Here is a 27,210-nt window from a genome sequence, read left to right as displayed (position 1 = left end):
TCTGCCATTGTGTATGTTTGTCCTGACGTTTTATTTTGATGTTTTATCATGACATGAATGTAAAATGAGCTTGAGAGACTGCCATATATCTTTCATTTTAGTTGAAAACAATAATCCCCGTAGATAGTCTTGTAGTTCAAAATTCTGATTTTAGGATTGGGATTTGGAAACTTGAAAACTTGAAAAAACTCAATTGAATTGTTATTTTGGAACTTTGAACACTCAAGTTGAAAAATAAGACACAGATCTGCGCGAAAGTTAGAAGATCAGAGACTGAATACAAAAATCCTCGATTCCTAAGAAAAGTTTGACAAAAAAATAAAAGAACGGTACGTAACTCGACAAAAAAATAGTGCTCAAACTATTGAACTTGAGCTTCTGTGTGAACTTGAACTTTTTTATTTCCCCATTTCAATCATCATCATACCTCTCTCATCTCCCTCTCTATCTTATCCGATCTTTTTAATATTTACCTACCATAAGAAATGTTTGAAATACGATCAAATTACTCATCTCTTTTACTTCAATACCCTCAAAGAGTCAATAATTTATTCGATATGATCATTTTGAGCATAGAAACATTTCACAAATATTACAAGAAAACGTTTGAAAGAATCCGAGAAATGTGATGTGCACATAACGAAACCCGTATCAATATATCAATTATCATTAGACGTGGCACCCAAGGAATTTCAGAAATCGATCAAATGACTTGTTTTAAAAGTTCATACTGGCTTCTTTGTATTCTGAAGAATCCAAATTGAATAAATCCTCCAGTTTCCATTGAAGTGTTTCAAATGTCGGTCGTTTATCTGGATCACTTCTCCAACATTGTTGCATTATATCATATAGAGCTGGAGGGCAACCAGCTGGACACGGCATTCGGTATCCTACATCTACTTGTTGAAGCACTTCTGCGTTTGTCATTCCTGAAAATGAAGCACTATACATATAATTGACCTGCCAGGTGTTTTTATTTTAAGAATAGACTGTAAGGGTTTAAAGAATCATCTCTGAGACTAGAACGGAGATGATGTTCGCTGTACAGTTATGGTCAAAATGTGTCAGCTTTTGACGTTTCGAGTTTAAAATAAGAAGTTCAAAAGTGTTTCACAGGCTCATCAGTTGCGGAAAATATTAGCTTTTGTGATATGTTATAGAACAGATATTGATTATAGTTACGAGATTGAAAAATGTATCGTGACCATGAAACTTTTTTAAATGCATTTCAGTTAATAACTTCTAGTACCCACTTTTATATGTACCTAACTAGAGGGGTCTCAAAAAAGTACTTGTATTTTACAAAGATGGAAATTCAGCAAAAATTATTAATAATTTTCCAAAAAAGACCGTAAGAACTATTACATTTTCAATATTCAACTTTACGAAGCATCGCAATTCATTTTTCTACAGACGTTGAATTTCACTTTCATACTGAATATGACTCACCTGGATAGGGTAATCTTCCGTAAGTGACAATCTCTGTGAGAAGAATTCCGAAGCTCCAAACATCAGATTTCGTTGTAAATCGATTATAATTTGCGGCTTCTGGAGCAGTCCATTTAATCGGGAACCTGGCACCAGTTCTTGCTTCATACTCATTCTCTTTCATCAAAATTCTCGCTAATCCGAAATCAGCAATCTTCACTGTTAACCCATTATTGATCAGAATATTTCTAGCTGCCAGGTCTCGATGAATAAAGTTCTTTTCTTCTAAATAGGCCATTCCAGCCGCCACTTGTGCAGATATTTCAACTAGCTGTGGCATCTGATATTGACGTCCTCGTCGTTGTAAAAATGTTAATAAATTGTCTTGCATCAATTCAGTTACTATAAGTATTGGTTCATCTTTTGTACAGACAGCGTAAAGAGATAACAGTTTTGGATTTCTCAATTTCTTCATTATTTGAGCTTCAGCCAAAAAATCAGTCGGATCTGCGGTTCCTGCTTTTAGTTTCTTCACTGCAACCGGTAAATTGCCATTCCATCGTCCCTCCCATACCTGAGAAATTTTAATTTTAAGAAAAGTTGGTTTGTTCGAAGATCTTCTTTTAAAATACGGCGAGTTATTTAATTTGTGTCTACCACTATCCAATTTACCAGTTTGTCTTCTACACCCCAAAATCCAATATTTCCGAAAAAGTGTTGCGTATTTTTCATTTTGGAAACAAATTTAGACACCTGTCCAGTTTCTAAAAACAGAAACAACCGGATAATACACATCCGTCGCCTCTTTCTGCCATGATCTGTCCACGGGAACCCCCTCTCTCTCTCTTCATGTCGCGTCAGTTTTGTTTGTGTTCTTCTTTTCGAAAGAAGGGAAAAGGTGCTCTCTCAAGAAATGGGAAAAAATACACGAAAATTCCGTTCGTTTATCTTTCTATCTCATTGAAAAAAGGAGAAACTGATGAGATTGAAACCTGAGAAGAATGAGTTGGAGGACAAGAACACAAAAATCCGATTTTAGAAGATGAATTTAGATTAAGGCAGTTCCGGGAATTAAGAACAACTGAAAGTCATTTAAAATTTATGATTTGAATGTGAGGACATCTGGAAATACAGACAAATAGAGAGAGATGATCTGCTTTTTCGGAATATCTCTCGTACAAAATTTTTCGACCCAGAAACCTTTACATTCGCCTATAACAGTAATCTCATATTCTATGACTATTCCATATTCTGTCCCTATTACACAAACATTAATGAGCATCCCTTTTCCCCTCTGCGGATGAGCATATTGAGTCTCAGCAAATGGTCAGCACACAAATACTTTTTCTCTTTTTCTCTCAAATTTATGCACTATTTCACATAGTTTTAGTGAATAAATAAATAGAATTGGCGGGCTTACCTCTCCAAACTGGCCAGCACCAATTTGGCGGATGAGACGAACCGAACGACGATCCACTTCCCATTGATCATCTGAATCAATTATATATTGGTATTTATTTGCTTTTATGAATATCTATAGTTGCAAACACGCTCTAATGAATCCACGATAATTCAATCGTAACCTATGCAAACGCGCTTTGTTGAGACTACATTTTGGTAATATTATTTGACGCCTAAATTGCAATTTTTTGATATTTTTTGTTTTTTCAAAAATTGTCTTTTCTCGATTATATTTCTCCTTAAAACTATTTCTTGACAAAGTTTTTCAGTTTAAACAAAAAAATTTTAGGTAAGCGATTTTTCTCAAAAGAGCGCGTTTGCATAGGTTCCCTTTGAATTACCGTGTGAATCAGCTTTAACGTGATTACCCAGAAAATATTAAAGGATTTGGAACTTTGAGAAGAAATTCAGAACTCCCGTCGATGAAAACGAAACACTTACCATATGTGAATGTATTTGTTTGTGGAGCTTCTGACTTGACACAGGGCTTTCCCAAATTCACACAGAGACCGTCTGCTTCTCGTTGATAATGTGAAATGAGATCATGCAACGTGGCAAATGGACGACGTCTGGCAATGAAGTATCCGCCGTGATCAAGTTGTCGGATACGGTAATGTTTTACACTATCATCTTCCCGGACTGAAAATTTTTTAAAAGTTTTTTAGAATTCAGGCTTTGCATACGCCTAGTGCTTGGATTGTTTTTTTTAGTATTAATCTCGGATTCTAGACACGTGGCTTGACTCATTTGTGGTGTCTCTAAAACTCTAATTCCATCAGTAAGATACCATCTCATTAGTAGAACACACACAAATCTATTCTCTTTTCCATAATTTGCGGAACTATAAAAGGTCGGGTCGCCCTTTTCCGCTACTGTCGCCGCGCCCCTCATTTCGGATCGTGGTAACCTTGATTATGTCTTCTTTTGACGAGGGAAAACGTGTTTTATCGTTTTATCCTCTTCCCATAACAAAAGAAGACAAAGGACAAAAACCGACGCGATTTGGGAAAAAGAGGGAAAGAAAACTGTGAGAATTTCATTGAAGAACTGACCTGATAATGAAAAATCATGTTGTTTACTCTCCGAATCTCTCACTAAATAAGCGCCGTGTTCATTCAGATTCTGTAGAAGTTTCTTCTCAGCATCTAATCGTCGAATGCTTCCAAAGTACCATCTGAAAAATTAAAACTGAAAATGAAGGAGCTAGAGTTACAGGGGGTGAGAAAGCGAAATGTTCAACATTTTTCTTTTTGAAACAGATTCGAAACTACTTAGTCTTGGTAGGTTATTAGGCCGCTCTGTTGGACCTTTTCGCAACCTCCAAAGTATGATTGCGTCACGGATCATCAAATAGTTGGGGCCCACTTTTGTTCTCATCACAGAAATTAGGCAACAATTTGAATAAATTACGAATTTAAAATCCAACAAAGACCAAGCGTTTTGAAATTGTATGAAACTAGGAAACGAACTTACGGTTGTGACTCAATACTCTTCTCTCTGGCAACATAATTTGAAGGAATATATCCAGTTCTTCCTGTTGCTTTGTGTTTTGCAAACCACCAGTCCCCTTGGGTATCGTTCAGAATTTCGAGAATCTGAATATCATAAATGTACTTCGAAAGTCTTAAATGAAGACTCACGTCATCTTTTTTGAAACTCAAGTCATCATCCGTCCGTGCATCATATTGAAATAGTGCCACAAATGTTAAGGATTGAGCAACATTTTGATTTTTGTCAACTACGTTTCCACTTGAAGAAGTCAACGTCGATGAAGAAATAATGCCCCCAGAAGCAGATGGAATACGTGGATGACTTGGTAATGTGTCCCGTCCCAAAGTGGAAGATGTGTGAACTGGTGTCGTGGCACCCGGGGCATCTTCCTTGCCAATACAGGATCCCATAGGGGCAAGAAATGGACCCGAATGATAGATTCAGATGAGAGATGGGCGGGTCTAGAAATGAGAATTCGAGTTTCATGAATTTAGGTTCAATCGAGAAAACGAATATTAGAAAAGTTGAAAGATTTGAAGAAAAAAGTTTTCAGATCATTCGAAAATGTACATCGGACCTAATTTCATGTTTCCCACTATAAAAACCTTAGAAAACAGAAAAATTTTGGGTTCTAGGAGAATAAATGTGAAATGAAATTGTTTTTCAGAGAGTTGATAAGAACGACAATTGTAGGATCCTAACTTCAATTCAGATAAAAAGTTTGGAAGTTCTGAAGAGACGTCGATCTCTGTGAATCTAAGATTTGGAGTTCAGGAATCTAACAGATATGAGAAGACATGAATCCTAAGAGTTAGGAGTACTGTAACTGAGTAAAATGATGGAATCATAAAAGAATCTGAAAGAAGAGGAAGCTGAGAATCTTGCTCTTTCTCTCTTGTTCTATGTGTTCTTTTCTGTATTTGGCCGGTTTTGTGCTGCTGCTGCCGGTTAGCCCTTTAGGCAAAAAGAAGAGAAGAAGAGGAACTGTATGTCTTTTTCTCTTTTTACCTTTTTCTCTATTTCTCTTCATCTTTGTATGTGTGCGTAACCGAGGTCAGGCATCTCCTCTGGTCCATCCCTCCCTTCCATCGCCGCGCCGCCGCCGTTTAGCAAACATTTGCGGAACGCGCGTGCCTTAAACTTCGCAAAGAAAAGATTATACTGATTGAAGAGACTCCAGATATACAAAAATGGCAATTTCGACAGCAGCCAGCAGTCTCTCTATTTCTGAGGAAGAAAACATCTTCTTTTTTCGGATTAAGATGAAAAGAGGAGGAGAAAATGAGGGTTATGGAGAGAGAAGAAAGGGAGTGATGAAGCTGTCATTATCAAATTAGATTAGACCCGAATGATGTAATAAACTTCACTTTTTGACGCATTAATTAAGTAAACTTATTCGATTGAATGAAGACAAAAACATGAGAGTTAGGGGGATACTGTACTACACTTAACTGGAGAGAGGGTTATCAGATCACAAAAATGAAAATGAACACAGTCAATCAAGTTTAAATCAATAAAAACCGTTAATAATGCTCAGTGATTTTTGAACAACTTTGTTTTTATAGAAGAGTAGACAATGATAATGTGACAGTATGAAATCACTTATTTTCGCAATAGAATCTGTGGAAGCGGTACAATCGAAAATGATATTACAGTTGTGTTTTTGTATTTGAAAATTGGTTTTTTTGTTGAAATCCGATTTGTAGCCGGATAGCATTTACATACTATATCTATGATATATGAAAAGTCTGATATCAGATCACCCCATTTCAGGTCGAACTATAGCTTAATTCTTCGTAGGGATTCCATACGGTGGTGTCGCAATCTTCATTTTTATGGCGTTTTAAATGAATAGAGCAAAAATAGTGCCACGTAAGAATAATGACATGTGTAAGGTAAATGAATTTTTCTCATCGAATAGATCATTTCTTCTGGTGTTCGACGATATGTTCATTAAGTCGAGCTTTTTGCACACAACTTTTGGCGGCTCTATTCCCAGAAGTTCCAATTTCCAATGCTGCTCCCCTTGTTTGGCCAGTTTTTGGCTTTTTATTGATATAAATCGAACAACTGTCAATGTGATAATTTCTCACGAAATTATGATTCAAGTCTGCATGAAAGATGGCTTGTCAGTGGAGTGGAACTTTCGAATCAGTGATGATATTCGTGGATTTCATTCTGATCGAACACTTTCTTTCAATTGGATTCACGTTCCTGCTCGTCTGGAAAACGAGTTCGAGTACACAACCTATTGGACTTCAATCCCTGAAGGATTCTCTCTTTTATTGAATTATCTTGTCAACACATTTGATCTCGAAGTCCAAAATCTTTATGTTAGAACTTCAAGATCTCATGGATTTGCTTCACAATATTTGGAACCAATATGCTCCAGATTGATGAATATTTACCCAAAAATCAAATATTGCTTCAAACAAGAAGAGGGAAGCGCAAAGCTTACTCAAGATGAGCTGAACTATATTAATGAAAATGTTAGGGCTATCGAACATTTTCGACGAGGTCTACCGTTGAGAGGAAGCAATGGAAGAACTTACGAAGAAATTCACTTATGAAATTTAAAATACTTCACAAACATTTTGTGGGGCATAAATACATAACTGTCATAGTTGAGGAAATCGTGTTACAGTAACCAAAATTTTACTTCGTTTCTTTAAAAATTAACAAATAATCCTTTCCACCGAATTCGTTTCGTTTCCTCTTTATATGGTTTCTGTATTTCAAATTATGTCTTTATTTCACTCTGTATTCCATTCAAATTTCCAATTTTCACTCATATCATGACCTTTTTAACGAATACTTTTTTGTAATGTACTCCAATTTTTTCCTCTCACTTTTCTTAAATTTCGTCTTCCTTTTCATCGATATATTTCAGCTCATTTTTTTCTATCTCATACGCCAAAGTTCCCACGATTTCCTTGTCAGAATGCCAAACAAACGTACTTTTTCCAGAATATGAACAGTACTTTTGGAATACTTTTGCATTTTGCCGTTAGAATAAAGAAGTTTCAACCTTTTACTGGCGCACCCCGGAATTTGAGAAACATAAAATAACCATGCTCAAAATCTGAGAAACTCTACAAAAAGTTACTCCCATCTTAACTTCAAGTTAGACTCAGAGCTATGATAAGTTATAGATATGCGAAGTTAACCTGAACGCGTCGTAGGCGCGCCAGCTATACTATAAAAACACTGGTCATACTAATTTCAATGTCCCGTGTCATTTCGTCTCCCCTCTTATCAGGTTTTTCGATCAGAAAGTGGAGATAACTGACCGTCTCTTTTCCTCTTCTTCGTCTTCTTCTTCTTGGAATGAACGACCTCTAAGTTGTCGTCAAATGAAGAAGAAGAAGAGGAAAGTAGGAGGAGGCACTGTTCGTTGAAGCGTCTTCTTCTTCTTGTCTTCAGTTTTCTGTTTCTATCTTTTTCACCTCTTCATCACTATCTTTCTCTCCCTCTTTTCTGGGGATATTATCAATTCCGTCGTCCTCTTTACCGTCTTCTTCTACCCTCTTTATCACTATACATGAACCTTTGAAGAATGATGTTGTTGTGGTGATTCTCTTCGAAATGATTATTATCCTCCTTTCCCTTTTTCTACTGCCACGTGACATTGGCTCGTTACCAATTGAGCCGAAAACTCTGTTTCTGGATCCAAGTCCTCGGAGGTTTGATCGTCTTATCACTTCAGTAGGTAAGTTTTTATTTACTTTCACTTTTCTGAATCATGTGGTTTGATTGAAGAATGAAGAGGGTAAGGGGTCGAATGTGATTCTGTACAAGTTTAGATTCGATTGTGTAGAATCCGAAAATTTAAAACAATGGGTCATTAGACAATTGGGTCACTAATCCATTCAAAGATATTGGTGTAGTAAGTCTATAGTAATTCTTTTTCGGGATAATTGAAAAAAATAGAATTTTGAGTGTACAAACCAAGTTGCTTGGAATCACATGATCTTGTCGGCATTTGAAAAATCTATGTTGGTATTTGAAATTTCGGAAGTATCGTACGCATTGTTGAAATTTACGATGCTGTTACGCTACATAAACTGAATTTTGTGTAAAAATGCTAGTGAAGTTCAACTAAAGTATCAAAGTTATTGTTTACCTCAACTGAGCAATTCTTTCTTCTGACAAAAGTTACACTACTTGAATTTTCCGAACCAACATCGCCATATATGCACAGACTACGTGGAAACAGAATATTCCACAACTTTTATAGCCTTTGATTCTTTAAAAGAAATGCATCTACTGATTCTCTTATCTCTAGATTAAGAGAGAAGTTATTTGTTTTTTTTTTCAACAAAACCAGTTCTACCTATTCCAAACACCGGAAGCACTTATGCCTATCCGTTTCTTCTTTCCCAAACCAAATTCCTTTTAAAAAAGAAACATTTCAGAACGAAAAATAGGAGAAAGCGATATCATTCACCCGTCGGTTTGTCCATCATCATGTGAACATCTTCATCAGGCGATGACTTATATCCAAAATCATACAGATGCCAACTTTAGTATCAAAGAGGTTGGTTCATTGAACACATTATGAAAGGAAGAGAAGTCAACTAATTTTAGTGTTCGTGTATCTGCCCAATGTCTCGACCGGCCTACGTGAGCACAGCCGGTAGTTGTATCGATAGGTTGAGTGAGTTTGATGAGATTTGTCTGTTCGGTCTTCCTCTCTAATTTGTGTTTCTGTTTCTTTTCCAACTTTTAAATTTTCAGATGAATGCCCGAACACAATTCGTTGGAAATCTATCAATTCGGCTATTCCAGTGGTACAACTACAGCCTCACACTATAATTCTTCCGGAATCTGAACTAGATTTCAGAAGTAAGAACCTTTCAGTAACAAGAAATCTAGTAATTTTTGTATTCTAGGTGCCGGAATCCGAATATCACCACGTGGAGCCGACGAATGGAACTGTGGAATTCGGAAAATTATGTATGAGAATTTGAATACAAAATGGAGAGCAATTGCCAAAGAAAGAGGGATTTTCCAGTTGACAAGTTCAAATGGAAAACCGATTGTTTATGTGAGTATTCATGATTAGAAAACATGAGAATAAAAAAATAAAAGAATTTTTAATTCCAGATGTAAAATATTTGGAGAAAGATTTGAAATCTCAAAAATTTTTAAAGTTTTCTGTAATCTCCCAGTAAGCTCAGATATCTCCCGGAACACCCATTCGTATTACCATATTCTTTTTTTGCAGTTCGGCGGTACTGAGTTCGATGCTTCATTTCTCGTCGGAGCCGTAGTAATGATTAAATTGGACTGCCGAACATTTTCATCTCCGACGGATTCTCCATTTTGTATTTCACTCCGAATTGCGGGTACTTCAGGTTAGTTCTTCTCGTTTCGAATCTGACAGATATCAGAGTGAAAGTGGAGAGAAATGATAGAATGACACAGAAATGAACGTATTTACATGATCAATCCTTTCTAAGAAGAGAAAAGAGACAATTCCAAATGATAGTGAATGTTATCTCTCTCTCTTCCTTTCTTCTTATCACCTCTTATATTTGTGTGTTCGGATTGAGATATGAAGGAGACTTTGAAAGGGAAAAGGTTCAGAAGAAAGGGAGGAAACACGTCATTAAACGGTACAAATGTACAAAAAATGGAAAGAATTATAGATAGGAAGACCATAACTCAGATAAATTATCTTGTATTCAATATTAATCGGAGTTTAAGGATACTGTAAATCATAGAGGACTTTTAGAGTTCATAGCAGACACTTTGCAAGATTTTTCTGAAAGACTTCCTGCTCCAATTAACTTTCTCTATGCATGTGATAGACACATCTTATTGTACACAATAACATGTAATCCCCTGAGAAGTCTCTTCTTTTTTCTATGTCTTTCTTTTTATTTACGATTCAAGTAACAATACGAAAATCAATATGAACTCTGAAGGTGCTTTTTTCGCGGGAAATATTACATCGAATTCAGTTATCAAAGGTATTTTGTTTTCAGAAGCATCTTTTCAAAACGTTGTTCTGTGTTAGATAGAATTGGTCTCCAAATCTTTTTAATCATTCAAAAATACAGGTACCTCATTTCCAGGAACATCATCAACTTTCGACCACAAACAATTCGAAATGGAAGAAACTGGATGGAGAGTTGAATCAATCTACTTTCTTGTAATTGTTGCTCTAATTGTGATTGTGATAATCATCACTTTCATCGTCTGGAACATTTGTTGGAGTATGAAGAAAAGAAAATTGATCAGCGATTTTCAAATGCAATTCGTTCAACAATACAAGAATCATAATGTGAGTAAGGAGGGTTCAAATCAAATTTTAGAATTGAATTTTCAAGATTTTTCAATATTTGAACTTCTGCTTTCAGGGCAGTCATCATTCATCAATAACTGAGTTCGAGGAAATCGATGATCAAGAAATATTGCAATCTCATTCTCAATCGTTGAATAGAAAACGACTTATCTTTAGCGCTGGTTTGTTTTTCAAGTTTCCCAAAGCCTACTCATTTTTAAAATTAAAGAATACTTCGATCCTGCCCAAATGACCCATCCATCACCGCTTGCAATTCAATTCCTTTATGATCTCAGACGAGTTGTGGATATTGCAAAAGAAAGAATAAGACAAAGAAGGTTTATTCCAGCACTTCCGATTATTCTAGAAGATGCGGACAATGAAAAAAATTATGAAGATGAAGAAATTGAAGAGAAAAGAAGGATTCAAGAACCAACGACTTCTGAAGAGAGTCTGATGAATGCAACGACAACTCCAGAATCTTCTCCAAGAAGTGAGCAGAAATCAGTAGATAGTGGAAGAGAATCTAAGGATGATTCAGAAGAAGACGGGGACGAAGTAGAAGAGAGAAAAGAAGAAATTATACCAAAAGCTCAGACAAAAGTGTCGGATATTGTGAAGTGTAAGCTAGTCTTTGAATTTCCCCTCGCATTTCATCCGTTACAGCATTCGAAAAGTCCACAAAACCCACAACGGTACCGCCTCGGCCATCTTATGTGCCAATTATGCTGAATTCTTCAATGAGAAAAAAGAAGCAACCGCTAACAACTGCGCCAACTACTGTAACTGTGGAGCAACCTGAGCCAGCATTCAGAAGTAGAATTAAAGCTCCAACAGCATTCACGGAGAGGAGGAGGTTTGTAGTCATAATTACTTTATCATAACACCTCAATTTCATTTTCAGTCCTCGAGAACGAAAAGGATATGCTGTGTTCCCATCAGATGGGACATTCAATAAATCTCTTCCACGTCGAGGGAAACGCAATCCCAGTACAAACAACAGCCAACCACAAACTCCTACTAATTAGAATTCCATTTTGTTTTTACCTTTTCTATTTCCTCTCGTCTCCTTTTCGATCTCAATTCTTTCTGTGTTATTCGCCACAATTTTTCAGGAAAAGTGATCATTCTTGTGAATAGCTGAAATATGCTGAACGGGTACTGTACTTCGATGTTGACTATAATTTTTGAACTTAATGAAAATCTATTTGTTTGATGATATAATCGATATCTTCCACACATGTGAAACAAGATACTTCAGTAATCAGCTGCTATTCAGATTTTTCTGTTCTCAGATATGTTATCAGACTCCCTTTTACCACCAGCTGACTCATTTCATCAGATGACGAAACAATGCCGCTAAGTATGGATGTTTATTGATGTCTGTTATGGTTCACACTTCTTATTACGTATGAAATTAAGTATTCTTGGAAAATTTGAATATTTTCTTTCTTAAATATTTACCGAAACGGAAGCAAAATCTGTGCAATTTGTTTGTTACCGTAATTATGAAAGTACGCTCCGTTTGTACGCGTTAGAGAGCGGAGGGTGCGAGACAACGGAGGTGTGTAGTGCATTTTTCATACGGCTTCATTGATTTGTGACATGATTATTCAATAACCTGAATTAATTTAGAACATAATTTTTAAACTCTTATTTTAGACAATTATGTATTTTTTTGCTTTTGACTATTTGTTAAAAATGGTGTAATTTATATTTTCGATTTTCTCTTTCAACTTTACTTGGTCTAATAGTAAGCAAGTTTTGATTCAATTTTTCAGATGTACGGGCGGATAGTTTCCCGCCTGACAGAACGGGTATTCGATAAAAGTGTCTGGGAAGGTGTCCATGGAGGAGAAAGAGCCGAACCGAAAGATGCTCTCCGTGCTGTACTTCTCATTGTTCTGTTTGCACTCACTTTTGCTGCTGGAATGGTAAGTTTATACTTAAAAAATAGAAAACCGTTATTTTTTTCAGGTGGCAACATTCTTAAAAGGGGAATGGGCTCGAAGTCATATTCTGTCGTTTGTCTCGTGTATTGGTGGCGGAGTTTTCCTTGGCGCATGTCTTCTGGATCTGTTACCTGGTAAATTTGAAATTTATCATCTTCAAAAATAAAGAACGAACAACCTGAACAGAAAAAAACATTAATTACTTTAAAACGAGTAAGGCAGTTTGTTCAAAAACTTTGGGAGAAATAATGGAATTAAAAACATTTTTCAACAAAAAAATTAATCTAAAATATATTTTAAATACCCTACCATTTTTTCATCCAGTTAAATATAATAATACTTTCTGAAATACAAATTTTTCGTTTTCAGATTCAATCGAATCATTCGAAAAAACGAAATTAGCCACCGACTTCCCTGTACCACTAGCCTTCGTTGCCGTTGGATTTCTTCTAGTACTTTCCATTGATCAAATTGTAAAAGCCGCAAGAGAAAGGAATGTATTCGGAAATGTGGGATATCACATTCATAGTCACGATCACGAACAAAGACTGGAAGAAAGAGAGCATCTTCATGGGGAAGGGGGTGATGAAGAAGTTGCCCAATCTGGAATTGGAGTTGCTATGCTAGTTTTGGCACTTTCTGTTCATGCTCTTTTTGAAGGACTCTCATTGGCTGTCACATCCGATGCATCACAACTTCTGCAGGTAAACTTTATTGTAAGTTATTCCTTTTGAAAATTTTGTATAATTTTAGATATTCGGTGCTCTGATTCTTCACAAGTGTATCATGGGATTCTGTCTGGGAGTTCGTCTTGTTCAAGCGAATCTCACAACTCCATGGATCGCATTAGCACAATTCTTGTTCAGTGTACAAGTATTGATTGGAGGACTCGCGGGTATAGGAATCATGAAATTTATTAGTGGAGGAGAGCAATCCTTTGCTGCAATTGTATCATCTGTACTTCAAGCAATCGCATGTGGAACATTCCTGTACATTACTACATTCGAAGTAATACCGCATGAACTGCACAATGGAAAATTCCGAGTATTGAAGACACTTTTCATTTATTTCGGTTTCGGAATAGTCGTTGCTTTTATCTTGATCTTCCCCGAAGCATCCTAATGCTTCTTATTCATCTTTTTCATCCTGTTTCCCCGTTTTTTTCTTATCGTGGTTTTTCTCTTTCCTCTCTCTTCTCGGGTGCATACTCGCCATAGACCTGTGTTTCTCCTTCACAAAACGATTCCTTTCCTAATTTTCTAACATTCCCACGCTTTAGAGTGACTTCTCCCTTCTTTAGAATGCAATACACAAATATTAAAATGCTCTCCAGTGTAATACCAGGAAACCCTTATTGGTGCCGAACGGTTTTTATTGTGGCACGTTTTCATGAATACTAACAACTCGCTCGTGCAATTATCCCTATTCATTTCAATCCAGATTTGCGTTGTTATCATTAGGGAAAATTCACTGACTAACCTCTTTCCCCTATCTGTATCATGATTCTAATGCTCCCAGAGCCACAGATACCACGTTTGTTTTTCTGTTAATAATTTAATATCATGTATTTTTCTGTACGTTTGACCCTGAATAAACATATGAATTTGATTCGATTCAACATTTCACTACTTACAGTAATTTGGAGTCATTTCCATCGAATATTTCCAAATCAGTTCACATTTATTTCGAATACAATTAAAGTTTCAGACAGATGCAGCTAGACACATTATGATCGTACTCGTTTCAATTTTGACACTTCTCCTGATTCTCTGGAAGTATGTTCCTCATTATGCCAAAAATCACAGGAAACACGTAAAAATGTTCAGATACATCGACTTCATCCTCTCCCGTATCATCTCATGCATCACAAAATGTGAAGTTCGTATTGGCGGTGTCGGATTTGTTCGCCTTGAAGATGTCACTATCAGAATCGCGTGGCTCTCAATTCATATCGATGTCATCTCATTACGAAGAGACGCCGCTCACCCAACACGTTTCTGTATTTTAAGACTAGATGACGTCAGAATTGAAGCCGAAAAAGATTCTGGACCTACTGGGGAAACTTCACGATCGTCCACATCACCAGGAGCCTCACTATGGATTCAACGTTTCACCCGAATCGCTCAATACTGTGGTTTAGTGGTCAATCGTGTTCATATTGTTGTCATGAATACAATTCCGGACTGTTTATTACATGTCACAATAGATGAGTTGTCACTTGAAACATTCAGAAGTCGCGAAGGATGGCAATTTGAAACATCTTGTTCGCTGATTCAAGGAAAACTTCTTCGAAGAAATTCAAGAAGTGGAAGTCTTTTGGCTGAAGTATCGATGCCATTCCAGTTGTCACTTGATATTGACAAGGATATCATTGAGAATGTTTCACTTAGAATTTCCACTCCATCATTCGCTTTTACTGATGATTTTCTGCACGTTTTGGAGGGGATTGTTGCAGCTAAAAATGCTGGAAACAAGAAGAGTCCTAAAGATCCAGAAGACGTCATCCCGGCCCAACCCAAGAATCTTATAGAAAAACTGATTCAATTAAATGTGGATATTCGATCTATTTCCATCAAATACACGGTTTCATGTGGAGCTGAAAGTCACGGTGAGTGAAAATTCGAATATGATGAGAATCTTAGAACTAAAATCTCGACAGAATGAAAGTATTTTTCTGGTTTTTACAGGCGGTACTGAGAATCGATATATCACAACCAATATCAAGCAAATTCTGGCAACTCGAAGCAGTTTTCAAGTAACAGAATTGAATATAGCTGATCAACTTCTTCGTTCTGAAATAAAGCTAAATTCAGTTCAATACGAAATGCAAAAAGAAGAATCAGACCCTGGAATTCGACAAATAAGATCTGGAATCGAAGGAATTCATGCGAAAATATCATTCCATGATTTACAATGGTGGAAGATTAATTTTGAGAAGGAGGAGAAGATTCTGAAGTTTCTCAAGAGAATAAACGATAATTCTGAGAAAATAGAGCAACAGAAAATGGAGAGTCTTCAAAATGTCAATACAAATATTTCATTCGAAATCTCCGATTTCTGCTGTGACATTCTGGACTTTGACCATCACAAATCTCAAGCCAAGATGGGATTTCTAAGTTTTGACAAGGTATTTTCGTTGCCTTCTGAATCCTCTGAGTCATCCGAATCCTCTGAATCCTCAGTCTCCCAATTTCCTCGATATGAAGTGGGAGTGGAGCTTCTTTTCTTTGGTACCGTACCTCCTGATAGTCCACAATTTGAATTACATCGATGGGGAGAGTCAGTTTTCGTTGGAGCTTTGATTGTCCAGTGGAGTATTACTCAAAACTTAATTGATATTACTGTTGGATGTGATGACTTGAAATTCGAATGGTCTGATCGGTTGGCTCGGCAAATCGAAGGAGTTCTAAATGGAATGATGATTGAGAGAAATGTGGAGCAAAATTCGAAACCCGAAGTGAGAAGAAGTGATATGAAATGCGTAGCGATTCAGGTGTCAGTTAATAGGTTCGTTTCATTATTTTTTTTAACTTTAAATTTTTTGATCACTTCATGAATTTTCAGAGTAGCTGCTCTGGTAGATGTATCTAACAAATCATTTGGTGCTCTCACATCATCGAAACTCGAATTAGTAACCGAAAACTTCCAAAATGATCGCCTCTTCAAAATCGAAATGATCCGTGGAGCAACAGGACTTCGATCTGGGAAAGATCATATCTACCTCGCTGATATATTCGAGTCAGAACGAATAAGACCACATAATTCTGAAGATGAAGAAGAGAAGCATGGCTCGCCGACAAGAAGATGGAGTCAATTGGAACGAGAAAAGAATTATAAGGAGGAAAGAGAAAATAGAGAAAAAGGAATGTATTTTAAGCAGTTCATTTCCGTGGATTATCTCGAAGTTTCGGTGGATAAAGAGGCTCCAGTTATTGATAAGATTTCACTATTTACACCGAACGAAATCTATTTGGCATGGTCTCCGCAGCTACATCTCATCGGGTTTCATGCATTCAAATCTGTTAAAGGGTGAGCATTTTGATAATTTTCTATTATAAACAAACAAAGCAGTGAACAAATTCACATTAACATTAATAATTTTACAGAACGATTCAACTCTTGGCCTCATCAACAACGTCTAAAAAACCAACACGCCAGGTTCCTCGGAAGAAACATATAATTCTAACAGCCGATGATTTTGTTGAAGTTCAAATTGAACTTGCTCGAAATCATAGAATGTTCTGGCAAGGAGAAAAGTTCAATCTGGAAAGATTCGATAATCAGATGAGAATGTCAACTGAAATGCTATATATTTTGATGAATGAACAAAGAGTAATAAGCGTGTTGAATGCATCGATAGTCGTTCAGAATCACGATGAAATGATGTCACAGTCACGTGATGCATTTTCCACGTTACAAGCAAAATATAATAAAGTTTGGAATTGGACTGCTGACAAGTTTCATTTTCGACTTCCATTTGACTTTAATTTTGCTGAAATTTTCACGGAATTCTCGAATATTATCAAGTGGATCAAAGTTGTTCATGAAGTCAAGAAGTCAGAATTCACTGAAAACTCCCCGTTGCCAAGTGATGTTCGAATCGAATTTCATGAAGTTTGTCTAGAATTAGAAGATGATGAATTTGAGAATCGACTGAAATTGAGTGCACAATTGAAAGAAGATGAGGTGTATGAATCAGAAAGAAGAGAGCAATTATTGGAAGAACGACTATTCAATTTGAAGAAGACTGCACCGTTTTTATCGAGTGAGTATTTATTATTTGTATCTGAAATGTTCATGAATTCATACCAACAATTTCTTTCTACCATTTTCGATTTTCAGAAGAAATGATCGAAACCATCAAACAGACATTATTCGAAAAAAACAGTGAGATCTACATTGAACGATGGAAAATGACGGAAATCAGTGATGCTCCTCTATTTCTTTCGAAATGGAAAGGATGGAGTATGAGAGCATTTGCAGATATTTCACTTCATGGAACTGAGAAGTGTATTCAAATGATGAAGGCTTTCGATCCGTTGAGTCCAATACCTGAACAGAAATATTCGACACTATGGGCACGAGCAGTGGAATTTGATGTGGATGAATGGACAGTTACATTCAAAGATTATCCAATGAACTATCTCGATATCAAGGATCTTCATTTCTTCGGAACTTTAGTTGCTGCAGAAAGTATTGCAGACGATGGACGGTGTCTACGAGAATGCACAATCCCTCTTCCAGAACCATTTCCAACTCATACTGTACAAAGGAACATGTCACCACTGAAATTTTATTATGATCTTCAATGTGGTGGGTTTTAGTCATCAATTGATATCCTAATTTGATATTGCAAAATTTTCAGCAACCACTGAATACAACTGTACATATGGGCCGTGTTGGGAACCATGTCTATCGATGATATCTCTCGTTTGGAATAGTATATCAGCCCCATCAATCGATCCCTCTCAGCCACTTCCATTCTGGGATAAAATGAGATTTCTTCTTCACGGAAAACTATTGTGGTCGAGTGAAAAACTAGTGACAACAATGTTAGCATCAAATGACCCATATAATGAGACTGAAACTGTTGAAATGTTATGGGAAGACTTCGGATTGGATTGGGCTCTCGGAGAGATTCGAATCAAGTCTGGATTGAAAATCTTCTTGAGAACAGCTTCGAGATATGATGATTCACAAATTCTATCACTTCCTGATGTTCGACTGAAAGTATTGTTGGGATGGGAATGTGGAGGTGATCCACATGAACATCACGCTGTTCAGTTATGTGCTCCACACCGGTTACCTCATTATTCTTCGGTAAGGAATGATCTGCTTGCCGATCTCTAATTTACCCCAGTTCCAGACAGAAGAACACGACTCGTATCGTCAATTCCGTTCGTCATGTGTCAATGTGACTCTCAATTTTGACGTCTCTCCGGGTAGTTGCACTTCGAATGAAAAGATGCCAAATCTTCTTCTATACTCGAACACTTTCCGATGGATTGAACAGTTCTTGAAGTCTCTAACAACCAAAAATCGTAATGTTCGTCGTGGGAAAGTGTTTGGAAATAGGGTTTTGTTGAAACCTCAACTCAGTAAACACTTCGGAAAACTACAATTTTCATTTTCCCTTCCAAAAGTATTAGTGACTTACTGGATGTCTCATTCTTCATCTTACGGATTCCGTGTGTTCTCTGATGGACTCCAATTAACTGCTTCATTCAGACAAACTGTTCAGCACTCATCGGTTAATAGAGTAAGTATTTATAAAAATATTTCTTCTGTAGCTCCAACATTTTTCTTGCAGGAAATGAATGTACAACGCCGAAAAGTGTACTCCTGGAGTACTCATCACATGACTTGTACTTGGTGGGCCACACAAATCCACGTTTATGGAGGAGAATCTCGTCCACCCAGTGATGGATCACCCTCGGAAGACACATTTTTATTAGGATTCGGACGAGTTCAATACGCTCGAGAAACGTTCCCAGGAAAAGATGTTCCGTTACATAAAGTGACTGCATTTGACCTGAAAATGGCATGGACGGCAGAGAACCGAGATGCTTGTTTGACGATTGCAGATGGAGTTCATAGAGCTCATATGCTTCGAAGAATTCTGAGTAATGACGCTGTGAAGACGCTGAATGTGCACTTAGAAGAGCTAGTTGACACGAAGCCAAAAGATCCAACACCGAAAAAAGAGGAACATCAGAAAACTCACAGGAGAGGATATAGTGTTACAGAGGCGAATCCGTGGATGTTGACTCAATTAATTGATGAAGTTGGAACGAAACTAGTGGCACATTGTGAACAAGCATCAGATGTACCGATTGATTCATTAATTGGAGTACACCAATCAACGATGGATGATGTAAAGTTAATTAATTGGCAGAGTAAGACATGGTTTGATTAGCCAGATAATTATTCAATTTTTCAGTCGATCTCTTTAACAGTCAACTGGTTCTGAAAGGATGTGAACGAGATGGATTTTTGTTAGTCTGTGCGGCAAAATCACAGCTTCTTCAAAACGTAAGTTACTGCAAACTATTTATCAGTCTTATTTCATTACTTCAGTTCCACCGAAACGTCTGGAAGCGAAGTCTCCTTCTGAGTAAGAAATCGTGGAGTGCCAAGCTCTCCGGCATGCAATACTTCGCTCCGATATCTCTGTCAGCTTCTGGAACAAATAAAGAAAAATTCCGTTGGCTTCCCAGAGAAGTGATTGATGATAAAACTCAAGACGCTTCTGGATTCGCAGATGATTTCGTTCAGAAGTTCACAGCTGCTGGTGAGGCAGTTGGAGGAGTGGTGCAGTCAGAAGTTCCTGAGAAGAATTCAGAAGAAAATATTCAGCTGCAAAGAATTGTATCGAGATGTAGCTGTCAAATCTACTTCTGTTATTTCTCGGATGAACTGAAAACGGATTCATCTGAAGACATTTCAGTACCACCACAAGTTGATCCAAAACATCAAACATTGGACGCCGATGCAGTTGGAATAGATGTTTTGACTCTCAAGCACAATATGTTAGAAGCTACTTCGAATTCAGAACAATACGAGATGGTCGTAGATATTGTGAACAATTTGGCACTTTTTGTTGATCCGAATAAAAAAGAAATGGGTGAAAAACGACGAAGATTGAGATTTGAGTGTCAATTGATGGGAATGGCTGAAATGAGAGCAAAGATTATGAGATATCAGTCGGAGTTGAGAGAGATTGTATCCCTTGGAAGATATTTGGAAAGGCAATTATTCTATTTGAATAATCAAGGAAATCAGGCAGATAACAGTTCTGCATCGGATCAGATCATCGAATACACAGAGGAGCAACTCGTTCAAGAAGCAGAAGAAACTAAACAGCGAATGCTTACTGTATCTGAGAAACTTGCCACATATATCAGTTCGTACAAGCAACGACAAGTTAATCAAGTAAAGGAATACGACGAGAAGAGTGCAAAGAAGGGTGTGGAGGTTGTCAGAAGGTTCGAAGTCTGTTTTGAAGGTTAGTTCCAGTTGTTGGCACAGCTACAGTACGACCCATTCTTATATCCAACCTGATTTATAATCTTTTAGACTGCATTTGGAAGTTAACAGAATCTGATGGACAGATCGCTTTGGCTCAAACTCAAATTCGTAATTTCCTTTACACGAGAACTGTTCGTGACAGTAATTGTGGTGATCATTTGTTCGAAGTTGGAAGTGTTCGAATCACAAATCTTCTTCCCGATACACTTTATAAGCATGCATTACATAGAGATGAAACTCATCATTCTCGACAACCAGCAATTCGATTATATGTTCGAGATATGCCACCAGTTGGAGGGATTTCAGTTAAAGAGCATTTTGAATTGAACATTGCTCCAATGGTGGCGGAAATTACACATCGATTGTTTGATAAAATGATGAGATTCTTCTTCCCTGGAAGAAATATTCATACTAATGATAGTCTAGAAAGTGAGGAAGATAATTCGGTGAGTTTTTTCATTTTCAGTCATTTTCAACTACCGTTCACTATGTTTCAGACATTCTCATTCACTCGAAAAATTGCAAGTACATTAAGCATGAGAAGTAACAAATCTGCATCTGAAAAACTAATGCTCCAGAAGTCCCTTTACGAGAAAGATGATATAGATCGAATGAAGGAACGAGCTGACAAAGTGAATCATTTCATGTATATCAAAATTCCAGAAGTTTCTTTTGTTGTATCATATAAAGTAAGTTAGCAGTGATTGATATTTCATAGCCAATTTTCAATTTTCAGGGGAACAAAGACAAAAATCTGATTGATGTCAATCAATTTAACTTTATCTTCCCGCTTTGTGAATATCATGAACAGAACTGGACATGGCTCGATCTCGCCTTAGCTGTGAAACAGAGATGTAAACGTGTTCTGTTGCAACAATTTATGAGGCAGAAGCTTCTGAGAAATCGAATTTCCAATTTTTCGATTGATCCCACTCCCCAAGGAGTAAGTGAGGATGAGAAGAAACGAATTGCTGTTGGAATCGTGAGTTCCTCTTTTCAATCACTCATCTAACAATACAACTTTCAGACAACATCCGATCAGAAATCGCTCAAAGCTCCCAAATGATTTGATCTCTCACTATTTTATCAATCAACTTCTCCTCTATTTTCCTGAGATCTCTCAAACATACTTCTCTCAACAAACGGGTCAAGGCCAATCGATCTTCCTCATTCTTCCCATTATTACTACGATCAATTGTTATTTGTATCTTCCGTGTGCATTTGGGGCCGCCCGTCGTCTCCCCTGGTCACTGGTCATCACCGTTGGTTTTACTCCCCTCCCCTCTCATTTCTCTGGCACCCTCCTCACTCTCTTTGCAGTTCTTATTTTGTGTCCACGTTGCATCGTGTCGTGTGTGCTGACGTGTTTCTCTCTCTTTTTCTTTACCTCCCCAGCACGGGTCATCCTAGTTTGTTCTTCTCCTTATTTCTCGATGTTCCTTTCATTACATACACAGGTTTCTTGTCATTTCCTAGGCTTTACTTTATTGTCATGTGATATTGAAAAAATATGTATTTATGCTCATAAAACTATTCTTATCTGCTCACGGGATTTTTTTCATATTTGTCTGTGTTTATCAGTAAAAGATAGATCTCGTTCTCTCAATCAGTCTTTTTGAGCTAAATGTTGAAACTGACCTCAGGAGTCGCAGGGCATCGACTGAAACGCAAAGGTCTTGCCACGATTCTCCACGTGTTTTTCAAAATAATATTCTGTGAGCTCCGCAGCGCTGTTTTGTTTGCACCTTTGTCATTCTGAACTTTTCCCCATTCTTCGTTTTAAACAAAATCTCTTCGTTTCCTGAAATCTAAAGAAGAAATCAGTGCTAATTCATTATTCTTTCAGGGATGAAGTCACTTCTCATCTTGGCGGCCGTTCTTGCCGTCGGAGTTTTCGCTCAGGACGATGCCAAGGGGCCAAAAGTCACCGATAAGGTTTACTTTGACATGGAAATCGGAGGAAAGCCAATCGGACGTATCGTTATCGGAATCTTCGGAAAGACTGTGCCAAAGACCGCCACCAACTTCATCGAGCTTGCCAAGAAGCCAAAGGTAATTAATAAATCAACATTTGCGACAGACCATCAAAAGCTCGCAAAATGAAATACTATGAAACAAGCCCACTTTATGAAATGGCCAGAACAGTTTTTTTCAACTTCACTCATTTCAGGGAGAAGGATACCCAGGAAGCAAATTCCACCGTGTCATCGAAGACTTCATGATTCAAGGAGGAGATTTCACCCGCGGAGACGGAACCGGAGGACGTTCGATCTACGGAGAAAAGTTCGCTGACGAGAACTTCAAGCTGAAGCACTACGGAGCCGGATGGCTGTCCATGGCCAACGCTGGAGCTGACACCAATGGATCCCAATTCTTCATCACCACTGTCAAGACCCCATGGCTTGATGGACGCCACGTTGTTTTCGGAAAGGTTTTGGAAGGAATGGATGTTGTCCGCAAGATCGAGAAGACTGAGAAGCTCCCAGGAGATCGTCCAAAGCAAGACGTCATCATTGCCTCTTCTGGACATATCGCCGTTGATGTTCCATACGCTGTTGAGCGCGAGGGTGTCAACTAAATACTTGTTTCTTTAATTCACGGCTTTTCTGTTAAATATCGATCTGTGATTCTCTTCTCTGGAATTTTTTCTAGACTTGAGTATTCTACGTTTAATTTATGTGTAATAATAAAATCTCTCCAAACAATAAATTTCATAAAATCAAATCTAGCGAAGGAAAACGTATTAGAAAACAAAACAGAAAAAAAAAATTAACAATTTCACGTAAAACGAGCGATAGAGGTTTCAAGTGTCTCCCCAAACAGCGACTCTGAGATCTCTCATGGTAAACTTCTGGGCGTTGAAAACACTCAATCCTTTTCGGATCTCTCTTTTTATTTGCTTCATATGTTCAGATGTGCGGACAGATCTGAAAGAAAAAAGTTATAAATCAGAAACTTCTCAGTCGATTACCTCGCAGTGTTAATAGCATCGAACGGTTCTTCAATGAACATTGGATAATTCGCGGTGTCTCTTGGCAAAAGACTACGTGGGACAACTTGACCAGAACGAATTGAAATGGCGTACTTTTCGAAGTCAAAATTACTGTAGTAGTGGAAGAAACCAATGAAGAGTTCGCCGAGGGACCACGTATTTGGGACACTGACTGAAAATGGTTTACTTGGAATTTGCAAACATTGATCTTATCGAAAATTGAGTTTAACGGTTAGAAAAAGGATGGTAATTAGACTAAATGGACCGAACCTAATGTGCTATTTTAATAAGAAAAACGATACTTCACTCGAAATTCTCGGAAATCCTTCTTAGTCCGCAATAACTCACCTGGCAGCTTATCAGATATATCACCATACAAAAGTAGTTCGTCAAGTGGCAGTTTCTTGTCGAACTTGTCAGGGAACACGTATTGCAGATTTGGAAGTACCGCAGGAGAAACACCGCATTGCAGAAAATGGACGACGAGAAGAATTACAGTGTAGCTGTTCAGATATCCAGCTTGAGCATTGTTTATATAATTTGCACCAGCCCAATGTTTGACAAGAAGAGCAAGTACTGGGAAGCGAGCGTCCACTAATGAATAGTAATGGGTCAAATGTGAATTGTATATTCCAGCGATGTTATTAACGTTGATATCAACTTCAAGTTCTTTGAAGATTCCGTTGAGTTTCAATTTTATGATTGGCACTTTTGCCGGAATCATCTCGCAACGATAGATAAGATTCTTCAGTGGTTGACCGTACTTGGTTCTTTTGATTGCTCTGTCAAGTTTGCGTAAAACTTTTGTAGAATTTGATCGATCATTTCCAAAATCATCAAAAACGTATCCGCGATAGCTGCTTGTCGGATAGCAGAGACACATGTCCACGTCAGAATTGAATGCACCACAACCGTTTATAGTTGACCCAGTTACTTGAAGATTGATGAATTTGTCCGGGAACAATTGTTGAATCTCCTGTAAAGAAAGTTTGACTTGGAAAAAACATGCTTTACATTGAATGGATGTTTACCGAAACATAAACCATGTTGTTGAATTTTTCAAGTTTGCTCTGGATTTTAGGAACACTTTTTCAGTGTCTGCTGCTAGATTAACTCATTTACACATGTTTCATATCTAGTAATGCATTTCAGATCTACGATTTCTCACATTTAAAAGTGTTTGTCTTGCATTCATCTTCTTATTGTACGTTGCATCGGATTGAGTGTTATGCCTATAATGATCCCATGCCAAACTCGACAATTTCTTCACTGAATCCAACGACCTCTCGCAAACAGATTCAACAAATCTTTCAACAGAGTCAGACAACTTTTTGTTCACAACAACGCCAATTGTCTTCGCTTGATAATGAACTGAAAGTCCGTGGGCTTTCATGAAACTCTGATGATTTGGATGGCCGTCGAAAAGTCGGCCATTCTGAGCTGTAGTAGGAGACGTAGTCGTTGTGACTTCTTGATCTCCTGAGTCCTGTTCCAGAATCTCTATGTCGTCATTCTCGTCCCATTCATCAACCATATCACCGATTTCTTCATCAGAATCTGGAATTTCTTCTAATTTTAAGGATATGATTTAGTTTCAAATTCACTCACCTTTTACACGACTTTCTGGATTTTTCTTAGACAAAACAGATTCTCCAGAAGTACTCGCTTCACCTAAAGGATTTAGAGAAGCGGACGAAGTATTGAGAATAATCACTTCATTATCGGTTTCATCGACATCTGTCCTGGCACGTTTACTCGGAACTGCTTTTTCACCTTCGTCTTCTGAATCATCTGAATATGGATCTTCATTGTATCGAACTGGGTTTGGATCCGGAAGACAACAAAATACGTCAGCTGGACCTTGATTTGATGTGTTAATTTGTCCGAAATAGGTTGATGAGTCAATGCCTTCTTCTCTTCTATCTCTAAAACAGATTTCTACATGAAAGTATTTGTAAATGTTGCACTTACCGTGATTGTCTCACAAATTCTCCAGCCATACAACTTTTCTGAGCATCATCAACTTTTCTCATACTTTCAACTTGTGGAGATGGGCTTTTTATTGGACTCATTGGTTCCATTTTACGTACTTTAATATTTTCACTGACAATTATTATATCAGCACTACAACTAGATGATCTTGAATCGCCACTACTAATAGTTATTAATTCATTAGAAGTTCCATTATTAGATTCGTCTTGAGTTGTTTCGTTTGGACTCAATTTATCCTTTTTTCGGTTAGGTTTCGGAGTCGTTGAAGCCTCTAATTCATATCCGACACTTGGATTTTTCGTATTTACTAGAACCCGTTTTTTGATTTCTCTTCCTCGAAGTAAAGATGATGGTGACATTTCCAACTGAGTGCACTGAAAAATACAAAAATACTATTTAGTTTTTGAAGACATGTATTGCCGGAAACGGACAATTACTGAACAAAACTCACTCTGTTAATCGATAAAAAGTCAACGGAAATGGCTTTATCAAATTGTTCAAATACTGGTGTAACTTGAGGAAGAAGTTCGAGAACAGCATCATCGTCTTTACAAGCACATAACTTATTGACGAACTCAGGTGAAACTGCTAAACGAAAGAAATCAAGCATTGCATGTGCCGCTGATTCGTCAGCCAGATTTTCGCGTGCTCCGGTGCCTTTTGAGGATAATACACACGATGGAATTCCAGCGAAACACATGATGCGTTTGACGTCTGGTGATGGCGAAACCTCTTGGCCTCGATATGTTTCTAGAAAAATGAAACCGTTATCGGACTTTTTGGGACACAAATTTAACATTTTTATTCGTAGTTCGAAAACAGCAAAGGAAAACATTTTTTAATCAATAATTAGAATAAAAACTTCTGAAAGCTGATTCCCTGAGACAAATAATAATTTTTTTCAATAATTGTTCTTGAGCTGTATTAGCTTTTATTGGCAAGGCATCCGACTTACTTGGTTCCAAATCATTGATTATTAGGGGATGATTAAGACGTTCCCCAATGAATCGAAGAGTTTGAAGAGGTGTACGATCTGGAGCGGTCAATCTTCGCGCGATCTTTCTTTTCCGAGTCATTTCTGAATTAATGAAGATATCGATTATTCAAACAGTTGTTATATAGACATGAGAGAATTACCGGTGGGTAACAAGTAAAATAGGTCAGTTACAGTTTTCGGATGGTAAACAGCGAGCACCCGTTATTTCGTACTCTCGTTGCGGGCGGTAACTCAAATTTTGGACTCTAGCGCGCTAGTCAGCAGCAGCATTTTCAAATCACTAGCGATATTACTCCTGTATCTTTTAAAACAAAAGTAAATTGCATTGATTTTTGACTCGATCACGAAACTGTCTGGAAGATTAGAAAACGTCATTTTATAATACAATCATTTATTTTTGAAATTCGAAGCGGAACCTCGCCACTCGGTTAGGTCAGATTTTCAGATCATTTGAGTCGGTTTAGTGTACAGCGCAGCCGAAAAGAGAAAAGCGATGGATAGGGAACATCGTAAAAAGGTAGTGAGGAAGGGTAGGAAGTTTACAAAACATTCGAAAATTAGACAATATAAAGTTTAGGAG

General features: G+C 37.4%; 8 protein-coding genes across 8 annotated transcripts; 5 read left to right on the top strand and 3 right to left on the bottom strand.

Annotated features, from left to right (window-relative positions):
* Positions 1-717: 717 nt before the first annotated feature.
* On the bottom strand, positions 718-4,790 carry GCK72_001469 (uncharacterized protein; the record flags this gene model as incomplete). The annotated part of the gene is made up of 7 exons (XM_053722982.1): positions 718-929; positions 1,450-2,002; positions 2,849-2,919; positions 3,331-3,528; positions 3,942-4,063; positions 4,363-4,484; positions 4,530-4,790. The coding sequence occupies 7 exons, from the start codon at positions 4,788-4,790 to the stop codon at positions 718-720; spliced, it is 1,539 nt and encodes a 512-aa protein (XP_053591627.1).
* Positions 4,791-6,479: 1,689 nt separating this feature from the next.
* Positions 6,480-6,950, top strand: GCK72_001468 (uncharacterized protein; the record flags this gene model as incomplete). Its single annotated transcript, XM_053722981.1, has 1 exon — positions 6,480-6,950. The coding sequence occupies one exon, from the start codon at positions 6,480-6,482 to the stop codon at positions 6,948-6,950; it is 471 nt and encodes a 156-aa protein (XP_053591626.1).
* A 1,015-nt stretch (positions 6,951-7,965) lies between these two features.
* On the top strand, positions 7,966-11,697 carry GCK72_001467 (uncharacterized protein; the record flags this gene model as incomplete). The annotated part of the gene is made up of 11 exons (XM_053722980.1): positions 7,966-8,089; positions 8,796-8,917; positions 8,968-9,037; positions 9,118-9,225; positions 9,273-9,427; positions 9,608-9,737; positions 10,446-10,669; positions 10,746-10,851; positions 10,899-11,291; positions 11,336-11,525; positions 11,574-11,697. 11 exons carry the CDS (start codon positions 7,966-7,968, stop codon positions 11,695-11,697), a joined length of 1,746 nt encoding a protein of 581 aa, XP_053591625.1.
* A 753-nt stretch (positions 11,698-12,450) lies between these two features.
* GCK72_001466 (uncharacterized protein) lies at positions 12,451-13,743 on the top strand (the record flags this gene model as incomplete). The annotated part of the gene is made up of 4 exons (XM_003105100.2): positions 12,451-12,603; positions 12,647-12,755; positions 12,991-13,325; positions 13,375-13,743. 4 exons carry the CDS (start codon positions 12,451-12,453, stop codon positions 13,741-13,743), a joined length of 966 nt encoding a protein of 321 aa, XP_003105148.2.
* A 606-nt stretch (positions 13,744-14,349) lies between these two features.
* Positions 14,350-21,715, top strand: GCK72_001465 (uncharacterized protein; the record flags this gene model as incomplete). The annotated part of the gene is made up of 14 exons (XM_053722979.1): positions 14,350-15,229; positions 15,309-16,128; positions 16,186-16,650; positions 16,728-17,386; positions 17,464-17,934; positions 17,987-18,441; positions 18,488-18,880; positions 18,932-19,517; positions 19,562-19,653; positions 19,699-20,626; positions 20,698-21,095; positions 21,147-21,338; positions 21,386-21,631; positions 21,677-21,715. 14 exons carry the CDS (start codon positions 14,350-14,352, stop codon positions 21,713-21,715), a joined length of 6,624 nt encoding a protein of 2,207 aa, XP_053591624.1.
* A 782-nt stretch (positions 21,716-22,497) lies between these two features.
* GCK72_001463 (uncharacterized protein) lies at positions 22,498-23,227 on the top strand (the record flags this gene model as incomplete). The annotated part of the gene is made up of 2 exons (XM_003105077.1): positions 22,498-22,701; positions 22,820-23,227. 2 exons carry the CDS (start codon positions 22,498-22,500, stop codon positions 23,225-23,227), a joined length of 612 nt encoding a protein of 203 aa, XP_003105125.1.
* Positions 22,811-23,179, bottom strand: GCK72_001464 (uncharacterized protein; the record flags this gene model as incomplete). The annotated part of the gene is made up of 1 exon (XM_053722978.1): positions 22,811-23,179. The coding sequence occupies one exon, from the start codon at positions 23,177-23,179 to the stop codon at positions 22,811-22,813; it is 369 nt and encodes a 122-aa protein (XP_053591623.1).
* A 225-nt stretch (positions 23,228-23,452) lies between the features above and the next one.
* GCK72_001462 (uncharacterized protein) lies at positions 23,453-26,709 on the bottom strand (the record flags this gene model as incomplete). Its single annotated transcript, XM_003105053.2, has 8 exons — positions 23,453-23,576; positions 23,621-23,813; positions 23,990-24,617; positions 24,810-25,198; positions 25,250-25,566; positions 25,613-26,007; positions 26,085-26,383; positions 26,589-26,709. 8 exons carry the CDS (start codon positions 26,707-26,709, stop codon positions 23,453-23,455), a joined length of 2,466 nt encoding a protein of 821 aa, XP_003105101.2.
* Between the last annotated feature and the right edge of the window lie 501 nt (positions 26,710-27,210).

Source organism: Caenorhabditis remanei, chromosome I, assembly GCF_010183535.1.
Source record: "Caenorhabditis remanei strain PX506 chromosome I, whole genome shotgun sequence".
Taxonomy (NCBI): Eukaryota; Metazoa; Nematoda; class Chromadorea; order Rhabditida; family Rhabditidae; genus Caenorhabditis; species Caenorhabditis remanei.
This window is presented reverse-complemented; position numbering and strand designations above follow the sequence as displayed.